The sequence below is a fragment of the Pipra filicauda genome, unplaced genomic scaffold (genome assembly GCF_003945595.2).
Source record: "Pipra filicauda isolate LSUMZ 115617 unplaced genomic scaffold, ASM394559v2 scaffold53_size3534045_pilon, whole genome shotgun sequence".
Classification (NCBI taxonomy): domain Eukaryota; kingdom Metazoa; phylum Chordata; class Aves; order Passeriformes; family Pipridae; genus Pipra; species Pipra filicauda.
In genome coordinates this window covers 3,431,661-3,442,369 of record NW_024104687.1, presented here as the reverse complement: position 1 = coordinate 3,442,369, position 10,709 = coordinate 3,431,661, and the positions used below count along the sequence as shown (strand labels likewise).

General features: G+C 43.5%; 1 protein-coding gene across 3 annotated transcripts; it reads left to right on the top strand.

The window, feature by feature from the left end:
• The first annotated feature begins 323 nt into the window (after positions 1 to 323).
• Positions 324 to 9,035, top strand: EEF1AKMT2 (EEF1A lysine methyltransferase 2). Of its 3 annotated transcripts, XM_039387214.1 has the most exons (7): positions 324 to 396; positions 1,253 to 1,318; positions 1,847 to 1,961; positions 2,533 to 2,644; positions 5,127 to 5,234; positions 6,093 to 6,309; positions 7,079 to 9,035. In XM_039387214.1, exons 2-7 carry the CDS (start codon positions 1,258 to 1,260, stop codon positions 7,204 to 7,206), a joined length of 741 nt encoding a protein of 246 aa, XP_039243148.1. In that variant the 5' UTR covers positions 324 to 396; positions 1,253 to 1,257; the 3' UTR covers positions 7,207 to 9,035. The 3 variants fall into 3 exon arrangements, with proteins under 3 accessions (XP_039243148.1, XP_027582243.1, XP_039243149.1); XM_027726442.2 differs by lacking the exon at positions 2,533 to 2,644; XM_039387215.1 differs by lacking the exon at positions 2,533 to 2,644 and having other exon boundaries at positions 1,831 to 1,961.
• Positions 9,036 to 10,709: the final 1,674 nt, after the last annotated feature.

Below are 10,709 nucleotides of genomic sequence, written 5' to 3'. Positions count from 1 at the left end.
TATTGAAAAGCATAAACCCTTCTTTTAAATATTGGGCTGATTTTCATTGAATCCCAGGACGGTCTGGATTGGAAGGGACCTCAAAGATCATTTACGTCCAGCCCCCGCCACGGGCAGGGACAACTTCCACTATCCCATGTCGCTCCAAGCGCCGTCCAGCCTGGCCTCGGACACTCCCGGGGATGGGATTTGAGGGGATCGCACCGCGCACACCCCGCAGGGGTCACACAAACCCCCCGATTCGGGGCGGGCCGATCCCCCCTCACGGCGGCACCACCGAGCGGCTCCGCCCGCCCAGAGCGTCCCCGCGCTCCGCCCGCCCCGCTCGGCGGTTCCGGGCATGGCGGGGCCCGCGGAGCAGCCCTTCGTGCCCTCGGTGCTGGGCACCTGGGAGCAGTGAGTGCCGGGGCAGGGACGGGCAGGGGAGCCAGGCGTGAGCCCCACGGGCGGGACGGGGCGCGGAGCGACCCGCGCTGTGGGAGGTGTCCCTGCCCGCGGCGGGGGGAGCTGCAGTAAGGGAGCGTCCAGGTCCCTTCCGGCGCGAACCGTTCTGTGCTTCGTGTATTGTTTTATTTATACAATCCGTAATTATGTAAAGTGGCGCTGATACACAGAAACAGCCTTCTCGCCCTTTCGTAAAATCATGGAATGGTTTGGGTTGTGGAAGGGACCCTTAAGACCATTTCGTTCCGCTCCCTGCCACGGGCAGGGACACCTTCCATATCCCAGCTTGCTCCAAACCCCGTCCAACCTGGTCTTGGACACTTCCAGGGGTGAGACAGCCAAAGCTTCTCTGCAAAATCCATTCCAGCCCCTCACCACCCTCACAGGGAAGAATTCCTTCCCCACTCCTGCTCTCTGGCAGTGGGAAGCACTTATCCTGTCCCTCCATCCCTTATCCAAAGTCCCTCTCCAGTTCTCTTGGAGGCCCTTTAGATACTGAGAGGGGCTCTCAGATCTCCCTGGAGCCTTCTCTTCTTCAAGTGAACACTCTGAGCTCTCCCAGCCTGGCTCCAGAGCAGAGGGGCTCCAGCCCTCATAGCATCCCTGTGGCCTCCTCTGGACTTGCTCCCACAGTTTAATGTTCTTCCTGTGCTGGGGAGCAGTATCTCACCACCCTCACAGTAAAGTATTTCTCCCTAATATCTGGCCTAAATTTCCTCTCTTTCACTTTTTCTTCCCCTCACTCTTTAATCTAAGTATTTCCCAGTATTAACTGCAATATCCTCTCTTTTATTCCCCCCTACTCCAGCTGGGATGCTGCATATGAGAGAGAACTGCAAACTTTTCAAGACATTGGAGATGCCGGGGAAATCTGGTAAATAAAATAAATCCTACAGAGTGTTTCTGTTGTTTCTTGATCAAAACAGACATTGCAGAAACACAGTCAGCAATCCGGTGGGTTGCTGACAAAAGGATGGAGAGTTTTAACATTGAAGCCACCAGTTCCTCTCTTGCTCAGTTTTGCAAAGCAAGTTTCTCAGTTGCACTTGGACAAAGTGTCATGACACAGAAATTGAGCTGGTAGCTGAGGTGTACATCACTAAAAAATTTGCTTTTTATCCCTGAGCTCAGGTTTAACTACACAAGCTGCCCTTGCTGCTCCCTTTTTTAATATGTGGGTGATATCACCTCCCAAAGTTAGGTTTTCAGTGAATCTTAAGGCCATGGGATTAATTTTATTTTGAGAAGAGCAAACATGAACTGTGAGCTGTGGCAGTTGTTACTTCAGTAACACTAAGAGGGGCTTTGCAAAAGCTGGAGGGAGCGAGTGATGACATAAATTTGCTGTACCTTACGTAGATTTTTTTTCTGTTTTAATTCCCTGAGCCCTCGTTTTACACAGGTTTGGAGAGGAAAGCATGGTGCGCATCATCAGGTGGCTGGAAAAACACGAGGTCCCCCTGGACAGCTCTGTGCTCGACATTGGAACTGGGAACGGTGTTTTACTGGTTGAATTGGTTGGTGTATTGCAAAGTTTGTGTATTTTTTATACAGAATCAGAGCTCCAAACGGAGCAGTTAAAATCCAGTTCTCACAAGTGACAGTAATAATCCTCGTGAGCTGTAAGCTGAGTGAAAGACGGAGAATCAGTAATTCAGGTTCCAAAATTTACAGTATTTCTTGAAATCAGTCAGCATAAGCATCCCTTATTTTAACTTTACCTTTGTTTCCCTACACTTAAAACTGCATTTCTTCCCATTGTTGTGTAAACTCCTCCAGAGAAGGGAATTAAGTTGATTAATGCACGAAGTACCCTCATGTGCAAAAGCAGACCCTTTGTCTGCATTCAGTTCTGATAATAAAACTCATTACTGATGTGAAAAAGTGGGTCAAACCAAGGGCTTCTAGGTAAATTACTTACAAAGTAACACTACTTTTCAAGAAGTGTCCATTTCTGTCAGAGTGAAAACTCTGGTCAGATATGTTCTGAGGTGTTACAATGTTGTTTTACAGTCATACAAGATATTTAGGAGTTCCAGTATTTTTTTTCCTGGTTTTAATTGATTTTTTTTTTGTGTAATACTGCAGGGCAGTTGGTAAAGGAAGGGACTGTCATACTTGCACAGCTTCTATTGTTCTGCATTCTCCATTGGCTCCATTAGTTACTGTAGGAATTGAAAGGGCTGGAAGTCAAAGTCAGGTTTGTAATGGAAATTTTTTCAACATGGACATTGATTTTAGAACACTTTAAAGCCTTTATGGGGACTGGCTGCTACACCACAGCACAGGGGAAGTTATGTCATCAAAAACAGAAACTGCCCATCTCATTAAGGGAAATTAGCCTAATAATGATGATTATTAAGTGCAATACTAGCCAGCTCTATCATCATGGAAATATCCAACAGAAGTTTTATAGTGACCCCACTTAGAAATAGGAAACTGATTTTCATACTTTAATGGGAAAATGACAGCCTGATAGCTTTTAAAAACTATTAAACTGCTGTAAAAGCACCCTCTTTCCTTACATTAAGCACCTCAGAGTACTGTGGTTGCTTTTGTAGGGAATTTTCAGTCCAGTTCTCATTTGAAAAGTTACTTCAAAAATTATATTGTTTAGTTTTGCTAAATAATTCAGGATCTCACTTGCTTAGTTCATTTAAAAGATTTTTTTTTTTTTAATGCCAGGCCTTGAAAATCAGGTTGGGATTCTTCTGAAAATCAAGTTGGGATTCTTTTGTCAAGAACAGCAGCTACTGTAGGACTGTTCTACCACTGGAGCTGGACTCCATAATGGGATAGAAATGGCAATACTGGAAAAGACTCAGCCATGGAAGACATTAGTAGCACCTCTCTAAAAGGGAACAACTTGAGACTCCCTAAGTACCACATAAATAGGAGCCCTTTTTATATGTGAAGTAGACCATGGTCCTACCCCTGTTAACTTCAAGGATGTGATAGGCTGGATTGAAGACATAATTCTTTCGCCTCTTCTAAGGAAATGTTGCTGCCACACAAAGCTCTGATCTTCTCTTATTTTTATGAGTATTGTGGCAGCCAACAATATTGAAAATATTGAAAAGCTTCTCTGGAGCAAAGGATGTTCACCCACGTTGGGGTGTCTGTCTGGCAGCAGCAGAGGCCCAAGCACAGGGCGGGGCTGATACCATTGCAAACTACCTTCTGCTCTTTTATCTGCCTCTCCAAGAAGCATCAGAAGAGTGCCATAAATACCACCTTCAGGGCAGGAGTCCAGCTGCAGGATGGCACGTGAGGGAAGGATCCCTTCTTGTCACAATCAGGCCCTACAGGTTTAGCAGCATTTAGTGTTGTTTATCTCCAACCTTTCCTTCTCTGCCCTGGAGACTATAGGAGTGAATGGGAACTCCCTGCAGTGACTCAAGCCCTTCCTTTCCAAACAGAGGAGCTGTTATGGGAAATACTCTTCCACCCCCAAGCCTTCAGCACAGGCATCTGAGGAAGCCTGCTTTGCTCTGGGGAGGAACGTGGGCAGGAGCCTGAGCAATAAGCTGTTCTCCATCACATGCAAACAACACTGTCTTTGTGTTGAGCTGCAATTAGCCCTCAGTTCAGAACAGCTGGTTAGCACTGAGCTCACAGGCCTGAGGGGCTGCTGGAAGGAGGAAGGACTGTTGTGAAAACTCCTCATAGTTTTCCTCGCTGTTGAGGTGTCAGCCTTTGGAACAAGTAGACACGCAGCTGGTTGCTTAATGCCAGTTAAAGTCCATGTGTTTTTCCATATTAAAAGAAAGGAAAGCCTCCTCCCTCTCTGTGCTGTGACAGCTTGCAGCTGGCCGTAGGATTGGAGCTCTTGCTGTTAGGTTTGGGTTTAGACAGGCCAACTCACACACGTGATGTCCTGAGCTGGTCCCTTCAGCTTCTACCTCGGAGTGCAGAGATGTGTCCCTGTTCCCCTCCCACGTGCCCAGCTCCACCTCTGGGTGCCCACCTGCTTTGCCAAAGGGTTGGTGGGACCTCACTGCCCGAGTTCCCTGAGCTGGGTTATCGTTATCTCCTCCAAACTTAGATTAACAAAGCCTCCGTATGCTCTTTTATGTGATGCATAACCTGCCTGAAAATTGCTGATACAGAGACCTTGCAGCATGCAAATAGTTGTATTCAAATGGGCATTTAGCATGAATAATTAGAGAAATGTATGATTTTGCAGTGGATTTGTGTAGTAGTGTAATGTATTACGTGGTTTGGCTCTTACAGTTTGGGTTATAAACCAAATAATTGCTCAATCTCAAATGTTATGTGTCAGAGAGTATTTTTTTCCTCATTTTGAAGCATCTGGCATTGTCACATGTTCTCATCGCTGAAAATTCCTGTTTTCTAGCTTACTTTTGGTGCAGATAAGAGAGCCTGTTCCCCTCCAGGGTGTTACTTTTCACAGTTCTGCTCAGTTTTCCACTTGACATAAACCAGCTTTCAGTCAGCAGTTCTTTTGATGAGGTATTTAGGCAGAGTGGACTTACTTCAACTCATTTCTCGAGCTACTTAGCTCTTGTAAAGGTAACAGGTATAAAAATGAGTAAAAGCTGGGTTGTTTTTTTTTCCTGTCAGTGAGAGGAGGAGAGATGAGATGGATTATAGATAGGGAGTATTCTCGCTGGATAAAAAAATCACTAGTGCACTAATTAAGATTCTCTGATTCTGTCTAGGCAAAGTCTGGCTACGTGAATCTCACAGGGATTGACTACTCTCCTTCTGCAATACAGCTTTCAGAAAAAGTAAGAGAGAAAGAAGGGATGTCTAACATTAAATTAAAGGTAAGTCTTGAGAGAAAGTTTATTGAGGAAATAGAGAGTAATTGAACCCGAGATTAAGTGACCTAATTGATATTCAGACGTGCTCGGGGTACTAAACAAATGATGTCTTTTGACATTCGTTTGTGAAAGAACTCTAACCTAATAAATCTCTGTTTACAAGAAGGGTTTTGGTCTTTATTTTTGTTTTCTGTTTGTAGCAGTCATTAGGGCTAACAAGATTTCCCTGCTTGGAGCAGGAGCAGAAGAGTGGTTCACCCTTTGGGAGTTCTATATTTTAGCTGCCACATTCTGAATTTCAGATTTGAGATAGAGGAAGAAATCCTTAAATGATAGATCCCTATCAGTAGCTGTGCAGCAGGAAGTTTGAGAGCCCTTGCTGGAGCAGGGGTAGGACCAGATGACCTCCAAAGGTCCCCTCCAGCCTCAGCCATCCCATGATTCTGTGACTACCTGTAATTCTGAGCTCTCTGTCTGCTGTGCTGTTTTATCCTCCAGCTCTGTACCTGTGTGATGGTTCTGTTCTTGTGTCAGTTGTAAAATCTCTTTGTGGCAGGCACTGTCTGTTCTTCTGCATTTGTGCAGTGCCTGGCACGTGCCAGGGATCAAAGTACAAATTATGATTTATAGATTGAACTCCAAGTGTGTTAGTTTGAGCTTTAGATTACAGCAAATAGATCATCACATAATACACAGAGAAGAAAGGAGCTTCCATAGCATTGAAAAGGCTGTGAGTTACCCCTTCCCAAGCACACCTATTGTCACGTTTGAAACGTTGTATTTTAAAGTCTTGCTTCGCGTTAAAGTTTCAGGAGCTGCTGAGCAGAAGATTGTTTTCACAGCTGTAGACTTCTGGTTTAGGTAGAAGACTTCCTGGCCCCATCAGCTGAGCTGTCAGGCTTTGACATTTGTATTGACAAGGGGACTTTTGATGCCATAAGCCTCAATCCCGACGACGCGGCGGGGAAGCGGCGGCAGTACGTGAGATCCCTGTGCAGGGTGTTGAAACCACAGGGTTTTTTCCTCATCACGTCTTGCAACTGGACCAAGGAGGAGCTGCTGGATGAGTTCAGAGAAGGTAAGCAGCTGAACAGAACCCTCTGCCAGCTGAGAGTTGTTGAAGGATGGGATGAGTGAATTTTAATGTCCGTGTTAGCATATTGAGTTTCCCAGATCAGGATTAGAGAAGGTAAAGAGATTAGTAAATGCTTCAGCCTGTCTTCCCTCTGTTTTCCTCTGGAATTGCATCTCCTGTGGTTGCCAGTGCCAAGGTGCCGCGGGAGGACGGGTTCTGTTACACTTTGGAGGTTGGGGCTCTCAGTGTAATTACACTGGGAAAATGTGTACCCAGATGATACTTTTTTTCTTTGAGTCCTTTATATCATACTGAAGTCACCCTTCTGATTGCTTTGGGATTGGGGTAACATTGTTACCCATGTTTAGAGGAACTGGCAAGTCTGTGACCTTTTGTGTCACCTCCTCAGCTGCTCTTCCAATCCATCGTAGAGTTTTTTTACGTGCCAGTCACCTCCTGAATCTCCTGCCTGAGACTTGAAACTCAGTGTGGATCTGAAACAACCATCCCTTGTGAGGAACTGAAATTACTGGCAAGTTCTCATCTTTTCTGCCATTAATCTGTGTGTCAACCAGCTGAGGTTTTTATTATCCATGGAAGAGGTTCAGCTGTATAAAGCAGTGGTGCAGTGCAACGATACAATCCTATAAACTCACAGATTAACTGACTTGCAAGTTTTCCAGACAAATAAAGAATGGTTTGCAAAGGGTTATCCAAGAGGCGAATAAAACGACTTCCTTCTAATAAAAGCATTTTAATTTCTGTCTGGCAGGATTTGAAATTCTGGAGGAGCTGCCAACACCCAAGTTTTGCTTTGGAGGAAGAATTGGAAACAGTGTAACAGCATTGGTCTTCCAAAGGAAAAAAACGAGGCCATCCATCTTGGACAAATTAGATTAGATGAGAAAAGTCTGAACTTTAAACCTGACAGAAAACCTCAGACACGTGTGTAAATAAATGCTTTTTGAGTGCACAGTAAAATACTCTGTATGGAACTCCAAGGGGCTATAAAACATTGCCCTAGAAACATTTCAGCTTTGCATAACTTGCCCATAAATTTTGTCCTTGCTACAACCTCACTTGTTTTAGGGAAGCTGCATGTTTGGGAGTGAGAGGGAAATAAGACATTCTACATACAGGTAACAAATCTAACTGAATGATGCTTGTATTTGGAACATAAAGGTTATCTGGTATTTAATTTTAGCATTGGTAATCAGTGACCAATAGAGGCAAAGGTATTCTACAAAGCAAAAATCTCATTTCTCTGTTGTGCACTGGAATAGGGAACAAGCTTTTGCTATTTGAATGCTTTAATATTAATGAAATTTCATATTAATTAAGGCACTTATATTAATATGTATTAATATTAATTAATTAAAATCCTTAATTTTTTTTCTTTGGTGAACGTGAATGTAGCTGTTAAGGAGGGAAATTAATACAAAAACCACAGCACTTGCAAAAAAACGTCTAGTCAGTGCTTTAAATGCAGATTTTCAGAGGTTCTCATACTCAACGTGGTTCTGTCCCCACTGAAGTAGCTCAGTTTTTTTCCCCACAGAGGGAGTGTCTTTGAAGGTCTCGCTTGCCTGAGTGTGTTCGTGCCTGGTCAGTTATTTTCCCTGGTCTCATAAATACATAAAGGTGGGATGTTACAGTCTTGCATTCTCACTGGTGAGTGACATGTGCCTCCTTCATGATTAATTTTCTGTATAGTAATGTCTTAAGAGCCACAATGACCTTAGCTTTTCTGGTGAATTTCTCGGGACAGATTTTAGCTGCATAAATCCAAAAGAATTCAAAGCATAACTATCCATTCCTTGTTCATCTTTTTTAATATAATTTTTAAACTTCTGTGTGTGATCTTTTTTCCTGATTTCTTTGCCTTTATTTCTTCTGCTGTTTTGTATTCTCTGAATATTAGTGTTGCTTGAAAGGCAGGAAGATGAGATTTCTTCATCCCTTGACAAACCCATTCGCAGGTGACAATAAACTTGTTCTTTCAAAAATCAAGGAGGCCCTGTTGGGCAATCAGGTTTTGTTTCACAGGCAAGGTCATGTTTGCTTATCAGGGAATTGCTTCTCCTAGTTTCCACAGTTCTCCTTGTTCCCAGGGTTCAGGAGATCTTTAAGGGTCAATAAATGCATCTAGTCCTTTCCCAGGACAGGAATTAAGGCGTTATTTGCACAGTGGTGAGTCCTCCCTCTGTGATCCAATTGTCGATATCCTCAAGGTAGGAATCCCAATTCCACATCTTTTTGTGAAATGGGATGTATTCCATCGGAAGAATGGTTTATCAGCAGTGGTGAGCAGATGTAGTCCCTGTGAACAGTTCTTTGCATATTTGGTCAGGCCTGAGTTCCTAACTCAAATGTCAAAACCAAGGGCTTGTTACCATCTGGGTAACTATTGTAGTCCTGTGTGCTGTCTCTGCCCAGCAGCCAACTGGAATGATAGGAAATGTAACAGGGAATCCAGACAGAGGGGTTTTTTGGTGGGGTGGTACAAAGGATTCAAAGTACACTCCTGATAACACCCTCAGTAAAAAGCCTGTGACATTTTTGTAGCTGATTTGGCATCAGGTAGAGCTAATGCAAGGAAATTTTAATTGTCAAGGACTCTGGCAGGATGTGTTTAGGGCATCTGTTTTATGCCCATCTGTAATTTTTGCTAATGAAGGCATGATGTGTGTTTAATCATGGAATGAAAATAAAATCCTGGCTGTCTCGGATTTTCTTTTAATCAATTAGTTGGAATTTGACCATTGATTCACACTCCATAAGATATGTAAAATTAAGGACAAGTATTGTTTTTCCTCTTCATGGGATTGATTATTACTTTTTCTTCTCCAGGTGGTATTTTTATACAATTCGTAAAGCAAAAAATAAGCTTCCAAAAATTGCTTGAAACTAAGGATTTCTGCATCTCATCTGTAGTTTGCATATTCCTTCTCAGGCCCAAGCACTCTCAGGTCTCACTGGAGAGTAGAAAAATGCTTGTAAAACATGTTTTAGGAGATTTATTTTAAGGCAACAATAACCAAAGACTTACTATTTCAAATCTGCTCTGTTGGAAACCTGTATTTTGTGGATAATGGAGTCTAGGTAGCAGCTCAAATAGGGACTTAAGCAATGAGGTTTTTTTGGCTACTAGGATTTGGAAATGACATGTCCTTGATTTGGGGCAGTTCATCTTGCCAGGAGGTTCTTGATGGAGGCGTGATCTCTAAATGTTGATGCATTTCAGTGAAAGAACAGCTGAAAAAGAGGCAGAGGAATAAGCAGTGGGTTAGGAGGGGTGAATATTTGCTGGAGGTTTGGGGAGTGCTTCGTGATGGTTCCTGAAGGCTGGAATCTTCATGACTACACAGCTGTGTGACTCTTGGTTTCAGCTGCAACGCCGGACTACAGGGGAATAAATGCAGCATTTAAAACGCATTTTCCTCCTATTGTTTCGCTATCTGAAAACTCTGTATGTGATTTCACTGTCAAATATGAGGTTTGTGGGTAGTAAAACTAACATCTGCCATGGATCTCGGAGGTGGTTGAGCCCACAGGCTTTTCCTGCAGGACCGAGTTTAGGCTGGATGACGCTGCGGAGCTGGCAAACCTTTCTGATGGAGTTTTGCATAAAACGTGGGCAGAACAGAAAGGGTTTGTGTTCCCTTGTTCATTGAGAGTGTGCTGAAGGATGGAATGCTCTCAGGACTGACCTTTTATTCCAGAGAGATGGGAGATGGCTTTTAGTGCCTAAGCTCAAAGAAGAAGCACCTCCACCAACATCTGTGCTTGGTGCAGCTCAGACATCTGATACCCAGCTCCTACTGCCAAGCAGACTGTTCTGGGATTTCTCTTTTAGGCATTTGCTGGGAGAGGCCATTGTGTTTGTTGTGGGGCTTGTACTACTGAAAGAGCTTGGAGCATTTTACCCTGGAATTTTATGGGGTGTATCACGAAAGTGAATTGTCAGCACGAAATACCTGAGAGAGGTGACCAAGCCGTATTAATGAAATAATTATTGATCTGAGATGTCTGATCTAAGAGAATTTCTACACATGGGGCTCTGCTAGAGTGTGAAGTAAATGGATTCTCGAGACAAAAAGCCTTTGCCTTTTCAGCATCACAGTACTTTCTTGAAGTAAATACTCTTCTAATCATGTTTATACAAATTAAGGAGTGAGAAATGCCAGACATGAAAATCGTGACACAACTCAATGAACAGAGAAAATTCAGATGGAAGGTTAATATTCCCTTACTCCTTCACTTCCCTTTTGTTGACCAGCTTGTTATTTATAAGAGAGGATGTTCATTTAAACGGTCCTTAAGGAGCAGGAACAGTCCTAGAATGCCAGAATGGTTCGGGTAGGAAGGGACCTTCAACACCATCTCGTTCTAATCCTCTGCCA

Bases quoted from the DNA above. Each gene is read 5' to 3' on its own strand.
- EEF1AKMT2 (XM_039387214.1), top strand. From the start codon at position 1,258: ATGCTGCATATGAGAGAGAACTGCAAACTTTTCAAGACATTGGAGATG. The intron at 1,319-1,846 runs GTAAATAAAATA...CGTTTTACACAG, and splicing joins GGAGATGCCGGGGAAATCTG to GTTTGGAGAGGAAAGCATGG. The intron at 6,310-7,078 runs GTAAGCAGCTGA...TCTGTCTGGCAG, and splicing joins GCTGGATGAGTTCAGAGAAG to GATTTGAAATTCTGGAGGAG.